The following is a 25,644-nucleotide window of genomic DNA, read 5'->3' on the forward strand; positions in this document are numbered from 1 at the left end:
TCCAGTCTGCCTGCACTGAAATTTTGACTGTAAACAGACAGGAGCATCATTTCTGGATACTTTATATTTGGCTTTTCTTAAATGGAATCGGTCTTTAATAGGCAATATTTGCAATGCATCAGCTTTTATTTCCCAGTTTTTTTTTTATACTGGTCCAGTATTAGCCGGAACAATAACTCTACCATAATGATCCCGAAAATGATTGTCTTTTTTTAATTGAATATATTTATTTCCGTACAAACAAAACTGCTGCATATATCACGTGCAAAACCTTTCCTCTTGAGAAAAAACTAAATCGCTCAAGGACAAGAGAACATCAACCAGGGAAATGTTGCAAACTTTAATACTGCCATTAGGACTGACGAATCAAGTCAGGTCAGTCAGGCCAATAACCATAATACACTACGTGTATGTTTCTCTCAGTCAATCGAAAAAGCAAATACTGTGCCACATCTGCATTTCTGTAAACATACGTTTAGCTTCGCTAATTTACACGCCTTCATGACGTATCACTTTATTTAATCAAAATGAAAGAGCAAAATCAATTTATTTAGATACATTTTGGGTTCCGACCCAAAATTCCATCTATGATACATTTAGAACGCAGCATTTTCAGACACAACTAAATTGACATCACTTTTTTAATTAGTCTATGCTATAGACCTTTTCAGCCATCCTGGTCCATCTTCTTACGTTCTGACACTTGATGAGTCGAATCTTGAATGAAAGGCACGTAGGTCAACCACCAAAAACCTGGCCGTTTTAACAATTTGTCTATAATGGGGAATCTGTAAACGTTCAAGCCACGTGTCCATGCGGATTTACCCCGATTAGTCAGGGAATGCCTCTCGCCAGTGACAAATCCTCGTTCTTTTCGTGTACCTATGATTTAAAAAAAGAAGATTTTAGCAAATATTTTTGCATCAGACCAGGTTAGGGGACAGATTCGGACGGGAAAGAAAGGAGGACGAGGATGAGTAAAGAGCTGAACTGGCACTCCCACCCACCAACATCCTACCGCCCCCAAAATGAAAAAGAAACTAGCGCAAAATAATGGGTACGTTGATTAAAATGCAGGTGCTTCCTGAGGCTTCACCCCAGGACTCGCAACAAGGGATCCATCCAACAGATACCTTGCTTAACCCCCCCCCCCAAAAAAACAAAAACAAAATGATATTCCTGCATCCGCCCCTGAGCTATACACTGGTATTGTTTGTTACAACGGACAACGGTGCTTTTTTGCCTGATAATTGTTCATGTTCTTGTTGTATGTTTTGTTCGAAAGAAATCAAAGTGGATTGAACTTGCCTGTCATACGTATCGTTAGTTTTAAGAGACACCATACTATACATAGTTTTGCTACCAATGACGCCATCTTAGAGGAAGTGATGCAAAATGGGTTGAACAACAAAGGAACGACAATTTTTATGATGATATTAGTAATATAAAAGGTTGAACTCCTGTGAAACTCTTGTATTTTCATTTCAGTCTGTTTTTGGTCAGTACCTTGAGATTTGAAATTGTACGGATTGTGTGTCTTTTCAAAAATGATTTGATAATTTCCTTTTCTTTTGAATAATTTTAATTTGACTTCAATATTTGCAACTTCATAAACGGAGTTTAATCATTCTTCATCTAGAACATTATACTGATATATGTAGAATGGTGTCACGAACCACATCTTCGCCAGCCAAAGTTCCGATATGTTAACCCTACCTAAACTTTGGCTGATCGAGCAGATATTTTAGTGCTTTGTCCTAACGACACCTATTGGATTTCATGAGTTGCCTCCCTTATTATACAATGCCAACTAACCAATAGCGTGTAACATCGGAGCGTTGTGCATCGGCCGAAAATGGTGGAAGCAATTAACGTCAAAAAGTTACTTTGAAAGTATGACTAAGTACCAGAGAGAAACCATTACACGTGTATTTGAATAAATGGTATTTGTGTAAACACGGACCGCCAGTGGAAAATTGCTTGTTTATGAGTTCATTCAAGGTGTGTGCTCCCCTTGTCTCAATCATGTAGGAACAGTGTTCAAATTAGAGCAACTTCATTTTGAATGGATGCTTTGGCTTGCATCCATTCAAATTGACAGACCCAAAGCACGAAAATAACTGCTCGATTCGCCAAGGTGTAATTAGGGTTAACATATCGGAACCTTGGATAGCGAAGGTGCACGTATCATAGTCAAATCTCCAAATTAAAGACCAAAGTCACTGAGGATCCTATGCCCTCTAAGAAAGCGGACCGTGTCGACACTCCCCCTTTAGCTATGTTTTTGTTCTATCATTACCAGGTTATCGAGGGAAAAGGAAGGCACGCCAGTCACCTCTTCCTTCATCCAGAGTGGATTGTCAAACAACTTTTATAAGGAGAGTGAACGAAACTGATAGTCTTCTCTCGTCAAGTCAGTGGAAACAGGACGATGAAATTTCAGTAGACACAATCAGCTAGAGAAAGCCCCAAATCGCATAGGCGCGTTTTCCTTGTCTAACATCCAGTCTCCATCCCACTCCAGTCACGTGACGGAGGACGAAGGCTTCAGGACATTTCATGAGGCGTTAGGGTAATTGATTAATAAAACATTGGAAAACAATTTATATTTCTACTTTTTTTTTTATAGAAATATATATTTAAATTGTAAAGTTCAAAAGACAAAGCAATTTTACAAATTAAAATATTAAAAGTTTAACTTTTTCAGAAGTTAAAATGGTGTAAAAGTTTCAAATAAATTCAAATTAACAGAATATTTTAAAACGTTACAATTTTCTATTTTAAAAACTAAACATACAAAATATAAGAAATGTTTGTTTGGGTTTTTTAAATGGTAAAAACGTTACAAGTTTTAAACAACATTTTAAACATTGGTTTCTTTCTGCATTTAAAATGTAATAACTATGCGCAGTTTGACAAATGATAAATTGTAAAACAAAAAGTTTAAAACTTAAAATTTTTTGTAAAATATTAAGAAATTAAAAATTTGCGCTTTAGATTTGCAAATTTAGAAATATAATTATTAAAATAGAGAAAATACAAGAAAAGACATTAAATTTTGTTTTAAAAAGTTCGAAACTTAAAAATAATATCAGCCCCTTTCCTACCTCTGGATCTGTGTGATGATAAATAGGTTTGTATGTGTCCACATTATTATTACAATAATAATAAACAATTCAAAAACATTATTTTTTTCAATTACGTTTGGAATATTCTGGTGAATTAGGAATTACAACCAATTGCAATTATTCACAAGAGTCCATTTGTTCTTTTTAGAGTCTTAATTTCATAAAGGGATTCGGTTCTCCTGATTCTTTAGCTGAACTCGCTTTCTTCACCTTTATCTCTTCCTTCACTTTCCTTCTTGCGTGGCGGATAGTTTGAATACCAGTGTTCTCCCTCGCTACAAACACAATATTCATATTGACTTTGATCATGTGACCTAATTTCTGCTGTTTAATGATAAATAGCTCCTATTAATTTTTACGCTGCGTTCATTCTGTCTCACGACGCCCTTCCACTTGATCAACACAACCGGTGTCATTACTTTTATCCCTGGAGTAGTATCGAGTTTCTTGTTGGAAACTGTATATTTTTTAATCACCTTCTGTAAATCTTTAACCTGTGTTTTTTTCTCTTCATTTTGACGGGTTACAAATTTAAGTGGAACTGAACTATAATATCAGTTAGCAAATTAAAACTGCTTAGAAATCCGTGTTCTGTATGCATTCTTTTACATACGAATATGGTCTTCTATGGTCTCATTTCTTCTCATTTTTAAGTTTATTTTCTTTTTCTGCACGATTGTAACATTTTTATGATAATACTCGCGTTTTGTAACTCGATAGGTACTTTTCTTGACTCGATACTCCGTGCAAAAACTGTAAACAATAACCTCAAAGCACCCGAGTGCCTTATTGGGTTTTCAGGGATAAACTGTACTCAGAGTCGCCCTAAGGGGCGGGTGATACAGGCTAGCTAGTCGGGGGGGGGGGGGGGCGACGACGTTTCGAAGTATTCGCCGTACCTTTTCCCGGATACGAGCGGTGTTTCGAACAGCTGAAATGCGACGGCCCTAACTGTAGTTTAATACAAGGCAACTAACTTGTACAATGGGAATTTGTACGAATACAACAAATGTGCATACATATATATTTAGAAATGAGAAATATTAGCAGTTTTGAAATTTATTCAATCTTAAGAACATAATGTGTTCTTACAATTTTTTTAATAAATCTTTTGTATTATCTCCCAATTGCGACCTTGAGTAAGAAGGCATATACTATGGAAAAAGAAAGAACCGTTTTAAAGGCAGGGTTTTAAGTTTGAAAATTAGTTAATTATATCGTGAAATATTAAGGGTGTTATGCTAAGATCAAAACCGATATGGAGGGGGAGAAATGTAGCATACATGTTTTCAACATTGGAAAAGAAAATTTTAAGGGTAAAGTAATAAGGAAATTAAAAATAAACGCAGAAGAAATTATAGAGTTTCATCAAAACGTATATAAAACGGGTTTAGCTTCTCCATCTTATCTTGTTTTCTTCCCAATTACTTACAAGAATAAATTGTCAGAGGAAGAAAAACGAGCTTATGAGGGCTATTACTTATTTCAAGAATGCATAACAGTGTTAAAGGCTATCCAAAATAATAAATATCCAGGGCCTGATGGCATAATTAATGCGATGCAAACGATATTCTTGCAAGATTTGGAAAATAAATTTTATCGAAGCATTCAAATTTAGCTTTCAGAAAGGGAGACTATCTCGTTTACGTAGCTTTGGAATAATACCTTAAAGTTGCTTAAAGGCTTCTCGGAAATAAGCAGCTCATGAGCGTACTATATAACTCGGCAGATTTGTATTAGCTGACAGCGTTCGCCACAGTAAGCACATATATGTGTGCCGCCCAAACTTATCTTGCAGAAGAAAAGGGCATTGACCTGGTGCTACTTGTTGGGAATAGAGTCGCTAAAACTTCGGCAGATCAATGTAATACCCAGCCTGTTTCATCAGCTACCTCCTGGCAGTGCCTTTTCTAGCCTTGGCTGTCGCCACCAGCTTTAAGTAGTCACCGTGACTGTAACATATGGATGCAAGACGAACCTCTGGCGCTCCAGCCTGTTGGGTTTACCTTCACATGCATGAGAGCCCGTCGACAGCAAGCTTTGTCTTCATCCGCTCGTAATGAACGCTTGGCTGACCAGCTCGCAAATGGGTGGTCCACTGGTGGCTTTTAGGTTGCAGATGAACTTCACGTTATCCTTGTACTGTTTGCGAATTTATGTGCTGCGCGAGTACGACAGGTCATGCTGGTAGCTTGCGACGACCATGTGTTTGACTGGCACCCCACCCCGCTTGAAGTTGTTACCGGCATGTAGTCAAATGTTCAGCCAGATCCTGGACGCACAATAGATATAGCGCAGAAAATGATTTTTATCCTGGATGGTTACTCCAGGCAAGCCGCGTCAATTATCCAAATGCTGGTCATTATGTAACCGCTTCGTTTTTCAACCTTTCCAACCAAGAAGGGGCTCGAGTCCTTGACGAGGAAACGACGCAGCGATCTAAATCTGCTCAGGTCTATCCTCAGCATTGCAGACTTTTCGTGGGCATTTTTAGGCCGCGGATGTAAGCATCGCTTAAACATATAATGAAGCAAGAGTGGATCTACTTTCGATGTTTAATTACGAACCCAAACGTACCTCGAGAATGTACAGTCGATGCGATCGCCTCTTTTTAATTCAGAGGAAAATATATGCTATTCGATCACAGTCGGGGATGATAGGAACAGAATGGTCGTAGAAAGTTATAGATCTAAGCAAATGATGGTACAAGATGCCCATGAAAAATAAGAAAACGGACACCGAGGAAGAAATTGTCAGCCGAGATGAAAAGCTCTTCTGGTCCTATGTGACAGCAAAAGTCCGCCAAACAAACTAACGAAGCAGACACCTTATGCCAACTGCGGCTCCAGACCGGCTTCCTGGACAGATTCATGTATTAGGCGTTAACATGAGAAATAATTAAAGATGTTTATGACTATCCCTATGGCTTTAACGCGGAAACATCGAGCGATTCACGTGCTCCAGTCTCGGCGAAAATGTGATTGCCCAGCAGATAGTCATCTAAGAAATTGACACCAATCAACAAAGACATTCTGCGGCAGATGGAGCGCCTGACGACACCACTTTGATCAGCCGCGCTAATATTCCGACCCTTTTCGTGGCCATAGCGGGCGACTGCAACCTAATCGATCCCGTGCGCCTGGGAAGGAAGGAGGCGGTGAGACCCGCCGACGCCTTGATCCGCACTATGCCTGCTCGGACTCGGCTACTATGTGGTATCAGGCAACGTGCAGATTAAGTCCAGTTTTCTCCTTTTACCCCATCTGTGACGTCGTTAACGGCTGAATCATGGACTTCCGCAACATCGCTCTACAGCCTAGCCAGTGATCGGAGTAGACCATCACTCCCGTTTACCTTCCCTGACCGCCGAAATCCATATCAAAATCACATCCTACACTGACCGACGAGGATGGCTTCTTGCTGAAAATGCGCGGAGAAACAATTACCGTAAGCTCCAACATATGTGACTACAAAACAGTCAGTATTTTATATGGTAGAACGCCTGCAATCGGCGTCAAACTCAGCTTCAGTCTATAGGCTTTGTGCTGTGTAAAGGGAAGCTGAACCTGCACGGCAACGTCTTATACGTAATCCTGCTGACCGACACATCTGGTTTCAGTATGTACGTGTGTAAGGTCATCTTTGGCGCCAAGCACAATCAAAACCGTCAAAGACAACGCCGTCTTTCGCGACAGCGCCACAAACCAGGCAAAGCCACACTGTCGAAGCTCGCCCTGTGAATACCAATCGTGACGTCGTCGTTCGAAGTGTACATCAATATGCTTAACGTCGCGAAAGGAGAGCACCACGGAAGTTAGCCTGCTCTTCAACGACGATCAGGAACCAATCAGGAAATTATACGCCACCAACAACATGGCACGTGTCTACCTTCTGATGCAGAGATTCATGGGCCGTGATTTGAATATGGACACAGGTCTCCAATTCAACTAGAAGGATTTAATCACGGGCATCTACATGAGTGTGCTCGGTGGCAAGCGCATAAGCGATCTTTGTTACATTTGCGACAAGAGTACCAGGATTTCACCGGTGATGTGCAATGCAGAACCTGGGTGGGTTCGTCCCGAGCAACACCAGCAAAACCATTACTGTCCCCAGCTCGAGGAAACTCCACGGGCACAACTCCGATTGTCGTGGTCTGCCTTCTTGATTCGTATAAACTGAAGCCTGTGTGATCAAAACGACGGCGGATGAGAGGACGTTGGTATCGAATATGAGTGCTTCTCGACCAGCTCCACACCCATGTTTTTCACCAAGGGACGCATTCGAGTGTAAGGGCCGTAAAGGCGACACAAAAGACCATTAGCATCTTGCCACCTTAACCATTTTTGTCTTTCACAATTATAACCCGAAGCAATACAAGCAAGCCATGGTAAGCTCTGCCAGCCCTGATGACGACGACACATTTCTAGTTTTAAGAAAAAGCCTCCAATGTCGACAAGAAGTGCCGCTTGCTAATGTACGAGTATCTTCGTCACCTAGAAGTCAGCACGTTCCGATCTCGCCTTGGGTGATCAAGTTAGCTATGTAACAGTGAGTCCATGCCGTGCCCAACAGGGAATAATCGTATTTCAATTACAGTAACAAGCGTTTGGTCCTGATGGGTGACACACGCGAAACTATTTGGTACATAAGGCTGCTGAATTGACTGTCTCGCTAGCGCCAGATTCCCTGCCATATTTGAACGAGGCAAAAAGTCCACATGTTTTTTTTTCTCGGAAAATATATGGGGAATTGCATCTCGCTTGTCGCACAAAAACATCCCTCATCATTAAAGTTCCGGGTAGACAGAACGTTTGCTTGAACCATTGGGGAGACAATCGGGCACAGTTTGAAAGTCCATGTCATCGCGTGGGATCATATCGGTCCAGGAAAACATTTATATATACTTCAACTTCATTACCATCGCCAAAACTATCCGTGGAGAAAAACTGGAGGCCCTTGCCAAAGGGGTTTTGATCAAAGTATGTGGATGCTGGCATTCAATGTAAGTTCTCATCAAGAGTCATGAGCCTGTACTCAAAAGTTCTACGATCCACAAGATCTTCTGCTTTACAGAATATTGCATATGTAGAGCACAGAAAGTATTATTGCGCATAATCGTCGTGTCCATGGTGGGCGGGGTTGCAGGCGACACCCTGTTGACCACATTCATCGCCGCATCCATGCTGTAGGTTGCAACGGCCTATCCCTGGACTGTGGCATATTGTCCCTGGTTGGGCCACGTATCCCCCTTCATCTCCGAGGTTCCGGCTCTTGATCAACAAATACGAGATAGCATAGAACGAGATCCGGGTGAACGTACGCGTGACGCATGCCGCCTGGTCTCCACGAGACGGTAAAAACAGGGTCAATCGCCCACGCAGAGAATGAGGCCCGCAAAGAGACATTGGCAATGCTGGGTGCAGTTGGAAAGTAATCTGATTCTGTGAGACGCGCCGTCTAACACGGATGGCGTGTGCTACGTCAAAGCTGTCTCCCACACCCTGCGCGCCTCTTCGTTCATATTTCGAGATTTCAGCAGCGACCATGGGTGGGAGTTTGGAAATTAGCGTGATCTGGAAATAGAGGCGATCACGCAACATGTCTTCTCGCGAAAACATATGAAAGATCCAACATGTCCTATTTGAAAAGTTAACACTATCCCCAATATTAAAATGAGTATATCGGTTACCCCTGTCAAGAGAAAGGAGACTGGGTCTTAGAATGTCCAGAACATCAATGGAAATTAATTTCTTATCCTAGAGAACGGAGAAACCAGGTCCAAAGAAAAAAGAAAGAGCAAAAGAAAGCATTCTTTCTAAAACAATTCAATGCAAAACACCTACAAGAAGAACTAGGCTTTTTTGAACTGGTAGTAAAATTCATTGCAATCTCTGTTCACGAGAAAATACCAAACGTAAGTTAAAATAGTAACTGTCTCAAGTTGTTTATCACTATAATTAATAGTACATATAGAAACACACGCACATCATTGCAAAGACTAAGGGAGAGTTTAGTTGTAAGATTTTGTGTGCATATTTTTTTTTTAACTTTAGAACTTGCAATTTCTTGTCAACAAACTTTTTCATTAGTTCAAACTTTCAAAACAATTTCTAACGAAATGTTTATACAATTTTTTAATTGTACTCTCTTTTGCAAATTTAATTTTTTTAAAAATCCATTAATCTTTAAAAAAATATTCATCAGAATTTTAACTTGACCAAATGCGAAATTGCTTAACAACTTTTCAAATTTATTTTCCTAATAAATTTTATCAAATTGTTTCACCTGTTTACTCTTTGTTCATTTTTCTTGCTACAAATATTCAATCATTTAATTTTTAATTTTCTAATTATTTTACAAAATTTTTAATACTTCAAAAGTGTAGGTGTTGGTCCTTAGGAATGTGCGTTGAATTCAATCTTAGATTATCAGAGTAGCTCACAATATTAACTTCCCATAGTGCCCTGAAATATACAGTGTCCCTTGCTGAATTATATTCCCCCTCCCCTTATCGTCTCAGTGTTAAATTCCCCTTATGCCAAAAGTGACCCACAACGTTATATGTCCCTTCAGCCCCAGAGTGATCCCCAATGTTAATCCGATGGGTCATTTTAAACATGAAAATCCCATTGTCCTCATAGATCGTTATTTTTAAAATGGCGATGTAATTCTAAATTCACCTTGTCCCAACAGTATCATTTTTGTCCACATAACATACACTGTATATATTAATCTCTACTACACAATAAATGGGTAACAACATTTTAACATTTTATATACGGAATACAAATACAACTGATTTAAATTTTCCTGATATATTTCAATGTGGTTAATGTCACAGTTATGCTTCTGAAAAAGACGCAATTTCATATTAATTATTTGAGAAGAATCGATCTAACAGTGGTATATCATTTAGTTTTTTATTATTTGGGAAGAATCTGCCTAACAATGGTATGCCATTTCATTCTAATTTTTGGGGAAAATCTACTTAACAATGGAATAAACAAAGCATAAAGGAGAATACACGACAAATAACTAAATTAACAGAAAACAGATTAGTATTTTGTTATTCCGTGACACGATTTTTTTCCGTCGAATGCTAAAACTCATGTGCAAGACGCTGAATTTGAACCTTTTTAAAGTACAAAAAGACTTATTTATTTCAAATAGCTAGTATCAGTTTAGCAACTTGCAATGCGCGAACTTATCAGATCGGATGTTAATTTATGTGCATTAATTCATGAACAATTTTAAGTGGTGATCAAATTGTGGGTTCACGTATAAAATAAAAAAAAAGAACATACCAGAGCCGCAAGATTTAAAGCCTTTGCGCTCATAAGAAGACACAGATAATGGTTTGCTCTGTTGATAAAATTAAAATCATCTGGTTTACGAAATTAATATGTATTGTAATCAGCAATACAGAGTTGACAAAACGTTTGAAATATGAGAACAATTTGCTTGGGTTAACTTGCCTCTAATAGTATTATCCAAAATGAATCCCACCAAGCCTCCCAAAAACATTGGAGTTCCCAGGCATCCTTTTAAAACGTCGTCAAGGTTCTGGTACCCTTCAAAATATATACATTTATATTAACAGAAAATGCATATATTCGCAAGATAATCTGGACGTACATACATGGTTCGTGTCTTTGAATATTTTGAACAAATTCATAAAATGCCATAAAGATTTTTGTTTTGTTTTTAAATCCATCCTAAAATATTGTACATACTGTATTAAGTTTATTTATAGGTGTTTCTTTTTTGTAGCTAAAATGCATTCAGCAGATCAGTCAAAAGTAACTAGTTGCTGATATCTGGCTCATTTGAAACGCGAATAGCACAAGTCAACTATTTGAGACGTAAAACGATCTTCCTATATGACTTCATAGATTCTTAGTTGTTTCTTATTATATCTGTCAGGTGCGTTAATTTTATATGTGAAATGTCATTTAAAATATTTCATAAAATACCAGTCGATGCAGCCTCTGGGTTCTCCTTTATCCAGTCGGGAATGGCCAGACCAATATACAGAGATATTCCGAATATAGCCATATTTCTTGATGATGACAAGTCGAGAGGTTTCAGCATAAATAACCCAATTGCGGTAAGAATTCCGAATGTAATCAGCATGGTGCCTCCAATCGCTGGATCGGGTATGGTCGAGAGAACAGCCCCGACTCGTCCGAATAGTGATAGTAGCAGACCAAATATTCCTGCAGCAACCAAGCATGACCGACTGGCCACCTTCGAAACGGAAAGATACAGTGTATATAAACAACAGAAGTAGTTCGCAGCGATTCAATCTACTGTTAAAGCTTCACGTCAGGCGTCAATTTTTTTTAGATTGTGTGTTCAAAATCGATCACTTCCATTTATATTCCATTCTCCAGTTTCGTACTTTGCACATGATTTGATTTTTCCAGGTTTTTTTTCCACTGGTTATCCACGTAATTTAAAAATACATTGTATATCTTTAGTATTGTTAAAATAACTTTAAATTCTTTTTTTTTGGTGTATGACTACTGGGTGTAATTTGAGTTGTAGAATATATAGCTTGGCCTAACTTCAGATGTTCTTCTCTCAAAAGACTGCTAGCTTCGCTTGGTCATTTTTCACTTCCTGGATATATATATATATATATATATATATATATATATATATATATATATATATATATATATATATATATATATATATATATATATATATATATATATATATATATTCTTTTATTGTACTTTCAGAAGTTAGCAATGTCTATTCTGACAAGATCAATTTTTTCTATTTTAATAACTGCTAAAACTAATGTAATTTCGACTTTTTCAAGGTCCTGGGAGAAGTCATTTCGATCAGCTGTCTGCTTTTGGTTGGGTTGTTTCCCTAATTCTACATGTAAAGAAATCTGAGTCATAATACATGAAAATAACAGACATATGCCAACATTCTCTCCTTAGTGATTGGTTGCAGATGCACAAAACTTTACCGTGTATACCTGTCCCTCTTTCAAACGTATGCAATATCTGAAGAACACTCTTTATACCCGTATAACAGGCTTTATGGAACTGTCGTCTACATACCGAAACTATTTACATCCGAAATCAAAGAGTCTGCCAACCTGCAGGAACTACTCATCACGGAAACTGAAGCGTTTGACAACGGAAGTGCTAAGTAAGCGTGGTCATTTTATGTTTTGCAAAAGAATATGATTTCACATGTTTACAAAGAATTTTACTTACTTCATGTTACAATGAAAACATATTAACGTTAATAAGTCATCACATAAAACTAGAAAAGTGGTCTAGTGTGTGGAACTATTTTGTTAGACTCTTAACATATTGAGCTGGTGGTCGATATAGGGTTAATATACATTTTTTAATTGTGAATCGACTGATAGCTGAGGCGCTTACTTAAAGGCGTTTGTGAGCAGTGAATATCGCGTTGGGAGCAAAACCTTTCCGAAGCCAACAAATCTGTATATGGATTAACCTGGACATACACTTTCACTACTTCATTGTTTCCCACTCAGTTCTATATATCTAATCCCTTACAGTGTGAATTGCGAAGTTTCCACTCAGTTCATATCTAATCCCTTAGAGTGTGAATTGCGAAGTTTCTCACTCAGTTCATATCTAATCACTTACAGTGTGAATTGCGAAGTTCCCACTCAGTGTGAATTGCGAAGCTTCCACTCAGTTCATATCTAATCCCTTACAGTGTGAATTGCGAAGTTTCCACTAAGTTCATATCTAATCCCTTACAGTGTGAATTGCGAAGTTTCCACTCAGTGCAGTTTGATTAATTTTACTTTAGGTTTCTTGATCCTATGGAACGAAATTTAAAATTGTACCTATACGTCTCTTTACGCTTTTCAAGAGAGGGCATATTCAGATATATTTGTCTTTTTAGCCCTCAACTACTGAGACACATATATTATCTAAAACCTAAAATGAAAATTTTACAAAATAATCAGTACGAACCATAAAACCACCGCATTATTTAATGCTACACGGTTCATTCGAGATGGTCCAAGATTTTCAATATCGCTGAATGTTAGTATGAAGCTTTATTTTCTTTACTCTGTGAGAGGCAAACGTACGATTGGTCCTAGCATATTACATACTATTTCTTTCATTTTCTACTGGTTTACCGCTCTAGTGGCCTAGTGGTTAGAGCGTCCGTCTCGGATGCGGGAGGTCGTGGGTTCTATTCCCGGACGAGTCATACCAAATACTTACAAAAATGGTACTTACAGCTGCCTCGCTTGGCGCTCAGCATTAAGAGGTTAGTGTTAGGACTGGTCGGCCTAGTGTCGGGATAATGTGACTGGGTGGGACATCACGCTACATGTCTGGGGCATGATGCCCCAGTGCTTGACATCACTACAAGCTGTCACACTGCAGACATCGTAGCGATATGACTGAAAAATTGTTAAAAGCTATGTTAAATATCCAAATCACACACACACACACACACACGCACACACACACACACACACATTCTATTGGTTTTATATTTTTGTATGAAGGTATCTCAGCTGAAGAATTAATATTAAGGACACGAGAAACTCCAGTGGCTTTGGTTTTAAGAAAGAGTAACAAATTAGGATTTGAGATACTTGATAATTATACAACGACCTTTACTTACTTTAGTTATTCCTACTATTGCAATATTGTTTGTGTATGACGTCGTTGCATGACCTGCACCCATAAAACCGGACAAAACACTTCCTAATCCCTCGAAAAGTATTCCACGGTTCACCGCGTGCCGTGGAGGTGGCGGCGAGTTGGTTGCTGTTGCAACAGCATGATAATCTCCCACAGATTCAAGAACAGACGCGAGTACGGACGCCAGGAATCCTACGAATATACTTGTGTTGAACAGAGGTGATCCAAACTGACCTGAAAATGAGAAATGAATTGTCGATATCCACCATGAATGCAAGGACAAAATTTAAATTATGCTCGACGGCATTGTGTAAAATGTATACATATAGATTTTACTTTTGACATGCATCTGTCTTTCGTTGGATGCTGTAAATGTTCCTTTATAAAAGCAAATCTGAGCTTACTCTCAGTCCAGTTTAATGGCATTTAAACTACAGAAACGTGGAAATCTGCGAAAGACTAGCTGTATCTTATATAGTGAAATTGTTATTTTATTTGCTCATGTAATATTTATGGAAGAAAAAGTACAAAGAACAAATAAAGGTTTGATGTCGTTTCTTTACTTTTTACACTGTTTACTTTCTCTGTAAAATCAATGCATAACAACAGAAATTTCCATAACAAAGCAAGGAGTATGAACTGCAGACTAGAAAAAAATATTGGCCATAATTATATTAGTATGGAATCCAGGATATCGAAAGTTATTGGCCTAGATTTATGGAGGAAAAAAATATTCTCCACCTTTTCCCCTGACGGGGACATATTTTTCTAGTTTTTGAAAATCTGCTTCAACATGAAAATAAAGAAATGTGGAAGTCAACCATAATGTAGTCAAAATTGACACTGTAGCGTTTTGTAAATTTTGTAATAAATCATATCATCTGAACGAGCTAGTTAGAAAAAGATCTCGCTCTGTTGTTGTTTTCGTTGTTTGTTTGTTTGTTTGTTTGTTGATGTTGTTGCTGATGATGATTTTGGTTCGGTTGGTACTGGAACTACTTACCCGGATAGGGTAAATAAAACCATGGAGTTTCCTTAATGATATTCAGCCTGGCGTCTGTCCGTGCCAAATACTGTGGAGATGATGGGTCGTCTGGTAAGACATTAGTTATAGTGAGAATAGCACAGACGATCCATGACAATGTCAAACCAAATAGCACCTGAAGAGGGAATTTTTTAAAAACGTTTATTGACTGGAAAAGTTCCGATTTTCATTTTCTATTCTTCACATTGTCATAACTTTTCACTTAAACAAGCCCAGCTGTGTAAGCTACTTTATTTAACTTTAGATATGACTTTGATGCAAGTTTTTATCTGCATGATAACAGCACAGCTGAGACGTCCATTCCTCCAAAAATGCGTGTGTGTATGCATATATAAGATAGCTTATCGCAAGATGAAAGTATTATTATTAAAAAAGCGGACAAGTCCAGCACCATAGTAATAATGAATAAGCAGGATTATATTAAAGAAGTAGAAAGACAAATAAATGATGAAGAATATTACACAAAACTTTCCTATAATCCTTCCGAAGAAACGAAAGAAAAAATAAGCCAATGTATTAATCAAATCTCTGTACACAATTGTTCCATATATGATGAACTAGATATCTTCCCAAATAAAATACGCACACCTCAGTTTTATATTTTACCAAAAACACATAAAACGGTTGATAAGTCACTACCTTTAGGATATCCAGGTAGACCCATTATTTCTACATACAACTCAATTACAAATAATATATCGCAATATATTGATCACATTTTACAACCACTAATGAAATCACTACCTTCATACGTCAAAGATACTTTTGATTTCATTACCAAATTGAAATCTTTACCGAAACTAACTGAAAATTCATTCCTTGTTATACTTGATGTGGTTTCACTCTACACGAATATACCACACAATGATGGTATCGAAGCGTGTAATTATTATCTTGAAGAAAACGAATATACATATAAACTATCAAAAGAACATATTTGTGATTTGATAAAACTTGTGCTCGAAAATAACTTTTTTCAATTTGGTAATACAAACTATCTTCAAAAAATGGGAACAGCAATGGGTAGTCCTATGGCACCTGCTTATGCATCTTTATTTATGGGAAAATTAGAAAATGATTTTCTAAATAAATGCCACTTAAAACCGGATGTATGGTTAAGGTTTTTAGACGATATCTTTATGATTTGGAGTTATTCATTAGAAGACCTTTATTACTTTGTAGACAATTTAAGCAAATTACATCCAACAATAAAATTTACATTCAATGTCTCTAAAACTAAAGTTTCATTTTTGGACGTAGATGTCGTGAAAAATGAAAATAATGACATTACTACCATGGTTCATGTTAAAAACACGAACATTCATCAATATGTTGAATATTCTTCATGCCATCCTAAATCATGTAAAAATGGGATACCATATAGTCAAGCAAAAAGATACAGAAGAATTATTTCGGATGATGCTGTTTTTAAATCATCTTTGACAGAGCTAGGTCAGCATTTTTTAAATAGAAACTACCCTATTGACATCATTAATACTGCTTTCCAAAAAGTATCTTCTCTTACACAGATTGATTCTTTACAATATAAAATCAAAAGTAAAAATGAAGATATCGTTCCTTTTGTTATTGAATATAATCCAAGTTTGCCTAATATAGGTAATATTATCAATAAATATTGGGATTTATTAAACTTATCATGTAAAGCAAGTGTTAAATCGCTACACGAAAGCAAACCTACACTTGCATATAAAAGAACTAAAAATCTTAAAGATTTCCTAACTAATTCTAAATTAGAAAAACCATCATATAAAATAGGATCATCAATTAAATGTAATAGACCTAGATGTTCACACTGTTCATTTATTAATGAAAATACTTCTTTCAATAGTAATAATACGAAAGAAACTTTTAATATGCGTTGTGATATTAATTGTGCAACATCAAATGTTATTTATTTGATAACATGCAAAAAATGTGGCATCCAATATGTTGGACAAACCAGTCAACAAATATCTAAACGTACGAACCAACACAGATCAGATATAAAATATTATATCGATCAATCATTTTCATCTCATGTTGCCGCACATTTTAACAAAAATTCCCATTCATTACAAGATTTCTCCTTCCAACCTATTGTTAAAACTGATCCTGAAATGGAACGTCTACTAAAGGAAACCTATTGGATTCACCGTCTTAATACGGTATATCCAAAAGGTCTAAATTCAAAAACACTATACGACATTAAGTGAAAAAAAAATTTTTATTATTTTTTTTTATTTTTTTTTTATATTTTTTAAATTTTTTAAAATTTTTTTATTATTTTTTTCTGAATTATGTCCCTTGTGTACAATTAGATATGATTATTCTACTTTGCAAAAAAAATGTAATTGGTAAAAGTAGAATCTAATAATATAAAAATAAGTTTACTAACTATTTAAAAATGAAATTGCAGTTGTAAATTAATTTTCTGTACAATATAATTAATTATTTATAAAATACTTCATATCAAACGTTATGAACACCATATTTGTTATACATATTTTTATTATATAAATTGAGTTCTAATACCCTACTTAATAGCAGAACAAATTATATTAGTATATATATTTTATGTATTTATCAAATTTTAATTTTATTTATTAATGTTATTTCTTTATTTTCTTCTTTACTTTCTCTTTTCTATTGATTTATTTTCTATTCCTATTAATAAGTGTGCATTATACATAATATAAATGTTACTAAAACTGTTTATCTCTATTTATTAATAAATTCATATATGAGATAAGAGAGCCGCACCATCGTGGACCATATAATAACTTAGACAATCGTGACGGGGTGGTGGTGGTGGTTTCTGTATGTAACATTCGGGTTTTTATTAGCAACGCCAACTATATGTAAACAACATAGAAGATGGATTTAAAGAAACAATTCAAAGATAGTAATATAAACCAAACGCAGACATCATAATTGTTGCGATAAATATAAGATACTTACGGGAAAAAGTTGGAAGATAGGAACCTTTGTAAAGGTGGGACGTCCTTTTGTACAGCTTAATGGTAATGGGACACAAACTTTGTTTAGGTACAGTATAAAGATCGTCGCGAGAGCTGCCGAACTGAAAGACCAAAGAAAAACCGGTTATCAAAATAATGTCGATTATAAATCAGTTTCTAATCTATTCAACAAAGTCTGCCGAATTTATGCCAGAGTCAATTTGAATAACTTGCTGTAAAATCTATATCAGTAAGTGCATTTTTCTAAAAAGTGAAGTAACTTCCCTGCCACAACGGGATTGAATGTGTGTACAATTCATTTACGTGATGCAAAAGAAACTTTGACAATTATAATTGTCTTGGAGAGGAAAGGGATGTGGGGTGGGTGTGAGCAAGTAAGGTAGGTTTTGGATCTAATATGCAAAAGGTACGAAGGTTCTCATAGCGACTCACTTTGATACGCAATGGAGTAACCTCAGATAAAAGACGGTAGGAGTTTCGCTTGCTGTGAGTTCTGAACTCTTCGTATACATGGAGTCCAAACTTTCGATGAAGGTGATTATCACTGAATTTTAGACTGCATGTATAATATATACGTATATAACAGTTATTTTTATAGAATGACACCGAAATGATCAAACCGGTTAAAGAGTTATATACTTTTTATCAGTTAGGAGTCTTATTCGTTATTGTTGTTGTAGGGTTTAACGCCCTTTTTCAGCACAGGATAAGCTGTACATGGCGGCCAGTATAACTGATGGAGGAAGAACCCTGGGAAACCTCATGAAGAACCACCGACCCAAGATAAGCTACTGGCAGGCTTTCTCACGTACCAACGTTAGCCCCACCTGAGAATCGAACTCACGCAGACAGGTGAGTCTGCAGTGATCCAGAACGAGTATCTCCTAGCTCTTATGCACCGGCGTTCTATTGACTCGACTGAGAATTCTTCTGCCAAAATGGATGGAACAATATCAAAGGAGAGACATCGAGCTGCTCAGGCAACTGCTCATTATGCAAATGGAAATTAACCCTAAATACAATGTAAAAAATAAATTGGAAAAAATCACCGGATTTCTATTTGGAAGCGCAAGTTATGTACATAAAATTATAATTAAAAACTGAAACAAAAATACCAAATACAGACGATCCCACAATGTTATGTATGTATGTATGTATGTATGCATGCATGCATGCATGCATGTATGTACGTACGTATGCATGCATGCATGTATAGATATATGATTCTGTGAAGGAAATTATTACAGAATGACACAGAAGTAATCAAAAGGTTTACAGAGTTATAATCCGTTAGGTATTTGTGTATTATGTAGATATTTATGCAGCAGTATAATTGTATCATTCCACACATAAAATAGTTATTAAAGCGGTATTCCTTTAACAGTTTCTGGTTCTTTGAGTTAAACCTTTGCGCCTTTTAAAACTTTCGTTACCAATAAATGTGCTATACTTAAGATTAATATTTTCTAAAGCAAACTTAACATGTAACATTACTCTTCTGCGGGAGTCTCGTTTATGAAAAATACCTTAAAACGAGCAATGTATATTGGCAGCCTTCGTTAGTGGAAAACACAATACAAAAGTTTGCTTGCCAAATGGTACAAAAAAATTTTCAGGCGAAATCAGAGTAACAGACCTTGCTCTGCAGTATATCGAAAACAAACGTATTTTAAAACAGCATTGTCTTCTCCGACTCACTATCAGTACTTCAGTCATTACACAACATAAAACTGGAGAACCCATTATTAGCCAATATTCTCATCAAAAATACTGAGCTGAGTACCTCCCACAATATAGTATACTGTTGGTTACCCAGCCATATTGGTATTAAAGGTAATGAAAAAGCAGATCGCGCTGCTAAAATGGCCCTAACTAAAAAAAAAACATCTGATTTTAAAATACCGTATACTGATTTTAAACCTAGTATCAAAGAATCTTTGTCAGAAGTGGCAGGCATCATGGAATGATGCAGTGAATAACAAACTTCATGCAATCAAGCCAACCTAGGGGAATGGACTCCTTCCTACAGAACCATCCATAGGGAGGAGGTAGTCATTGCAAAAATTCAAATTGGTCATATTTATATAACCTAATCCCACATGCTAAAAGGCAAAGACTTACCAGAGTGTGTTTCTTGCAATGAACCATTCACTGTTAATCACTTTGTGATAGAGTGTTTCGACCTCCAACCTACGCGCGATCAGTATTACAATGTGCTTGACATGAAGGAACTTTCTGATACATTTCTCTTGTATTATAAAATTCCTGACAGAATTAAACATTTATTCTAAACTATAACATTTATCCCATCACCTTGAGAAATGTTATGTAATGTATATACCGTCTCTTATTTTCGATACCTTTTCATCTGTCTTCATTAACATACACCATTTACATTCCCCGTTGATCGGGAATCTTTATTTATTACCGTTACCATCTTGTCGTTTTACCTTTAACTCTTTGCTTTTATATCGCTTGTCGATACGAAACCTTTTACCACTTTTAAATGAGCCTACATACAACCTTTTGTATGACGCTAAATAGCCTAACAGTGCTGGTGCGCCGTAAAAATATAATCAATCAATCAATCAATCAATCGATCATTCTCATTATCCTGCTACTTACAGCCCCGAAATGCCCCAATGTTTTTGGGCATAAGTTAGTGGTATTTTGAACAGACTCAGTCCAATAAGGGAGATGACGGGAGCCACTGTAAGAGGGCCAATATACCGCATCATTAGTCCGATAGTTCCAGTACACCCCAGCAGAACCTCGACTAACGATGCCAAAATGAGACTACCCATCATCTGAAAAAGAAAAAAATAAACGTCTTCCAAGAAGAGCATTTTTAAATATTTTCTTTTACAGATTCCCCTACATGCTACAATATTTTAAGCAAAATTTTTCTTCAGCAGATAAGCATTTGATCCTTTTTACAAATATATATGTATATATGTTTTTAAAAATCTCTCCTTAGTGACTTCCATGGATATCGAGAATATCGAAATCTATCAGGGGAATTAACGAGATTAATGAGGTTTTGAGATCTTTTCAATTAATATTTTGTCGAATTGTAACCATTGAAAATATTAGTTATACTAAAGCGAAACATAGCATATTATCTTGAGAAATACGTTATGAACGAACGATACTTGTACCACGGACAAGAATATACTTACGTAAATCAATAGCCAATGAGAAAACTGTATTATTTGTCGATTCTGTCTGCTTACGTGTACGTTTGCTTTCTTTTTAAAAATAGAGATATGCAAAATTCCGCTTGAGTACATCAATTCCACTTTTTATAGGAAAACATCAGCCATATGTGTTTGCCCTGATAAACAATTATTTTATCACATTATTTCTACGATGTTTTTATTAGCAAATTTCTTTTCATGTCATAAACCATTACTTAAGAAGAAATTTCCAAGAAAATGATCACCTGTCTCAGCTTGTCATACATGACGTCATCAGTGTTGGTTTCAGTGACGTTTGTGTAATGTGCTGTCGAGTTCCTGGCAGCTGTGGAGATGAATAAATGTCAATACCACATATTTAATATAAAGTTGATAAATTGTAATTATAACCTGGAGATTCTATTAAGGATTATCAACAATTACATATGCAGACATCATGTCAGCAGTTATTATGTTGGTGTTGTGCATGTTTGTATGAAGAATAAAGTCACTTAAAGTAGTGTTCGTAAGAATTTGTTAACACACCTTGTAAAGATAAATAATTAGATTCATGCATGGATGTATAAAAGGCAGAAAGAAAGAAAACAAATCACCGTTCAAATATGGATGGGAAGGGCACTGCCATCCCTCAGTCTTCTTCATAGATATCAAAGGTATAAAGAAACTGGAAGACGGACCTTGGAAAACTGGAAGCCTACAAGAAGTAGTCAATAAAAAGAGAAGAGGAAAGATGTGACTGCCATGTTTTGATAAATTATAAAGAAACCATTAAAATCATTCTAAATTCATTAAAATGCTCATGGGAGGGGTCTACAAGAGAAGGAAATTAGATAAGGACAAAAACAAATAGCGAAGTAGCCACGATCTTCATGCTTCTACCCACCCACTGACACATATTATAAGTGAAATTAAAAATAAACAGCGATTCTCATAATATTCAGATACATATTTTAGTAGTCATGTTGTAAGTTGACATTTACTGCCTAAAAATAGATTCATCGACTAGTAGTCATGTTGTAAGTTGACATTTACTCCCTAAAAATAGATTCATCGACTAGTAGTCATGTTGTAAGTTGACATTTACTCCCTAAAAATAGATTCATCGACTAGTAGTCATGTTGTAAGTTGACATTTACTGCCTAAAAATAGATTCATCGACCAGTAGTCATTTTATAAGATGACATTTACTCCCCAAGAACAAATTCATCGACTAGTAGTCATTTTATACGTTGATATTTACTCCTCCAAAACAGAATCATCGACCAGTAGTCATTTTATAAGATGACATTTACTCCCCAAAAACAGATTAATCGACCAGTAGTCATTTTATAAGTTGACATTTACTCCCCAAAAACAGATTCATCGACCAGTTGTCATTTTATAAGTTGACATTTACTCCTCCAAAACACATTCATCGAACAGTAGTCATTTTATAAATTGACATTTACTCCCCCAAAAATAGATTCATCGACCAGTAGTCATTTAATAAGTTGACATTTACTCCCCAAAAACAGATTCATCGACCAGTAATCATTTTATAAGTTGACATTTACTCCTCCAAAACACATTCATCAAACAGTAGTCATTTTATAAGATGACATTTACTCCCCAAAAACAGATTCATCGACCAGTAGTCATTTTATAAGTTGACATTTACTCCCCAAAAACAGATTCATCGAACAGTAATCATTTTATAAGTTGACATTTACTCCCCAAAAACAGATTCATCGACCAGTAGTCATTTTATAAGTTGACATTTACTCCCCAAAAACAGATTCATCGAACAGTAATCATTTTATAAGTTGACATTTACTCCCCAAAAACAGATTCATCGAACAGTAATCATTTTATAAGTTGACATTTACTCCCCAAAAACAGATTCATCGACCAGTAGTCATTTTATAAGTTGACATTTACTCCCCAAAAACAGATTCATCGACCAGTAATCATTTTATAAGATGACATTTACTCCCCAAAAACAGATTCATCGACCAGTAGTCATTTTATAAGTTGACATTTACTCCCCAAAAACAGATTCATCGAACAGTAATCATTTTATAAGTTGACATTTACTCGCCAAAAACAGATTCATCGACCAGTAGTCATTTTATAAGTTGACATTTACTCCCCAAAAACAGATTCATCGACCAGTAATCATTTAATAAGTTGACATTTACTCCCCCAAAACAGATTCATCGACCAGTAATCATTTTATAAGTTGACATTTACTCCCCAAAAACAGATTCATCGACCAGTTGTCATTTTATAAGTTGACATTTACAAACTGAAAACAGATGCATAATTTAGTAGTCATTTCATAAGCTGACTTGTATTGCTTGAAAACAGATTCTTCAAAGAATTTGGAATACGTACACTATTGACTCCATTGCAATACACGCATTATAAATTAAGAACAAATGTTCAATCAAAATTTGTATGACACCAAATGGGTACTATTTGTAATGTGTTTGACATGCGATAAGCTGACCTAATTTCAAATGAACAACTGGTACCTTATTCCAAGGAGAGTTTGTAAAAGAGTACATATTCCTGCCATGAAAAGAGTCGTACAGAAAAGCTTCGCTCTGATTGGATGATCTGGTCCGGCGCATACGACATCGGATATAACGTAAGCGGTTGTTAAGGATGACCCAAGAGACATCATGGTATGCTAAATAACAATAACAATAACAATAACAATAATAATAGTATTAACATCAGTAAGATTATCATCATTGCCATTTCGACGCTTAGCCAGAAAGTAGTTTTCAAGTACTGCTCTCTCTCTCTCTTTCTCTCTGCAAAATAATTGATTTTGGCGGTCATTAGTAAATGCAAGGCAACTTGGCTCACTTTGGTTAATTCTTAAGTCTTTAAAGAAATCATTTTTATCATACTTTGATTTCCTCTCATCACTATGACGGTCATAGTCACGCATACGAAATTAAATCATTTATATTAATTAATCATTTTCAAAAGTCACCGTTTATTGCCAGCCTGAGATCAATTAAAAAAGCCGACATTGCAGAGTTCAAACCCAAATTAAAAATTAAAGAATTTGAACGTATCTTTAACAATAAGACACAAAGAAATTCAAAATAATACAGTTCTATATGAGCAGACAAGATGTGTATTTAAGTATTTCGTCAAATAATCATTGTAATAAAAAAATATTCGTACCTGAAAACCAATGGATAATGTCATTCCCAGAGGTGGAGATTCGTCCACGTTGTAAAGTAGTTGACTGTCCCTACTTTCCGCTTCGATAATGACCTTGAGGTCTTCGTTTTTAAGGTCATCTGAGCTATCCTCTCGAATCAAGTTCAAGGCGATGCTTTCATTTTTCAGATCTTCATATTCTCGGTCATCCTTGAGTTTTGGATAAGGGGAAGTATGCTCCATATTTCAGAAGCAAACACTACAACCGTAAGACGCTACAAAGCTATATTATAAACAACGGCATCAAATCAAATATCCATGACAAAAATAGAATAAGAACAGAACCCAACGAAAAAAAGAATAATTGAAAGAAATCGCTGCAAAATATACTCGTGAGGTTTATTGGATATTGCGATATATTGATGCTTATAAAATTCGAAGGAAAGAGAATTTCTTTGCATTACCATTTAGATTCGCAGTACGAGAGTTAAGTGTGTCCTACCACAAATTAGAACAAACTATGACTGTCATATATTGCCTACGTGCATTTTGAATGGTCTGTTTATTGATTGTTTGATCCTATGTAAAAATAGTTAACCAACAAAACAAATTAATTTCCGACATGCCATGAAAATGAGTTCCATCCTTTCTTCGAGTCTTTGCATGCAATGTCGAGTGAATAGATAAGCTGACGAATGAATATGTGAAATCAAGACGATGATTCCGTTGCTCGAAGGCTTGGTTTGATTATCTTATCCTTCCCACCTCTCTGTACATGTACATATGAGTTTAGTCAGGCAGTAACAAAACTTGTTTACCTGTTTATTTACGTCATGTAGATGATATTTTTTTAATTAAATTCCGTCTTTAAACATCTTATAATCCTTGAGTTGAAATAAGAGAAGGAGCTACGTTAAGTTAATTAATAATGTAGTTTTCAACTATAGGTTTTACATTAAATTAATAATGTGGTACTCACCTGTAGTTTTTACTACCGAAATAATCACTTTACCCCAGGTGAACTTAACAATTCAGACTGACTCTTTCTTTACAAGATATTCGACTAATGCCGTTTCGATTGTCAGAACAATGTGTAGTCTCGTCATGAAATTCAACATCAGCTGTAGATATGCCCCGTCACGAACCATGCAAATACAAATCATGAGCTCCTACTACTATTGCTGTTCTTTCTTTCTCTCCTTCTCTCTATCTTACTTTCTCTCTCTTTCTCTCTCGTAAAATGTTTGCAATTTAATTCCAGCATTATCTATCTATCTATCTATTCATCCATCCATCCATCTATCCATCTATCTATATATCTATCAATCTATTTGTCCATCTATCTATCTCTTTGCCTGTCTCTGTCTATATGTCTGTCCAGCCAGCCAGCTATCCGTCTATCTATCTATCCATACATCCATCTATCTGCATGTCGCATGTCTGTCTGTCTGTCCATCCATCCATCCA

At 36.1% G+C, this 25,644-nt stretch overlaps 1 protein-coding gene across 3 annotated transcripts; it reads right to left on the minus strand.

Moving 5' to 3' along the window:
* Positions 1 to 202: 202 nt before the first annotated feature.
* On the minus strand, positions 203 to 25,263 carry LOC149795481 (solute carrier family 23 member 2-like). Of its 3 annotated transcripts, none has more exons than XM_089965283.1 (12): positions 25,157 to 25,263; positions 24,199 to 24,460; positions 23,532 to 23,689; positions 21,612 to 21,712; positions 21,264 to 21,343; positions 20,447 to 20,628; positions 17,802 to 17,922; positions 14,802 to 14,958; positions 13,779 to 14,032; positions 11,105 to 11,378; positions 10,607 to 10,702; positions 203 to 882 (listed from the first exon to the last, which is right to left on the minus strand). In XM_089965283.1, exons 2-12 carry the CDS (start codon positions 24,418 to 24,420, stop codon positions 668 to 670), a joined length of 1,860 nt encoding a protein of 619 aa, XP_089821409.1. In that variant the 5' UTR covers positions 24,421 to 24,460; positions 25,157 to 25,263; the 3' UTR covers positions 203 to 667. The 3 variants fall into 3 exon arrangements, with proteins under 3 accessions (XP_089821409.1, XP_089821411.1, XP_089821410.1); XM_089965285.1 differs by having other exon boundaries at positions 24,199 to 24,387; positions 25,157 to 25,239; XM_089965284.1 differs by having other exon boundaries at positions 24,199 to 24,436; positions 25,157 to 25,224.
* Positions 25,264 to 25,644: the final 381 nt, after the last annotated feature.

Source organism: Sinohyriopsis cumingii, chromosome 7 (assembly GCF_028554795.1).
Source record: "Sinohyriopsis cumingii isolate HCF-2022 chromosome 7, ASM2855479v2, whole genome shotgun sequence".
NCBI classification, from domain to species: Eukaryota; Metazoa; Mollusca; class Bivalvia; order Unionida; family Unionidae; genus Sinohyriopsis; species Sinohyriopsis cumingii.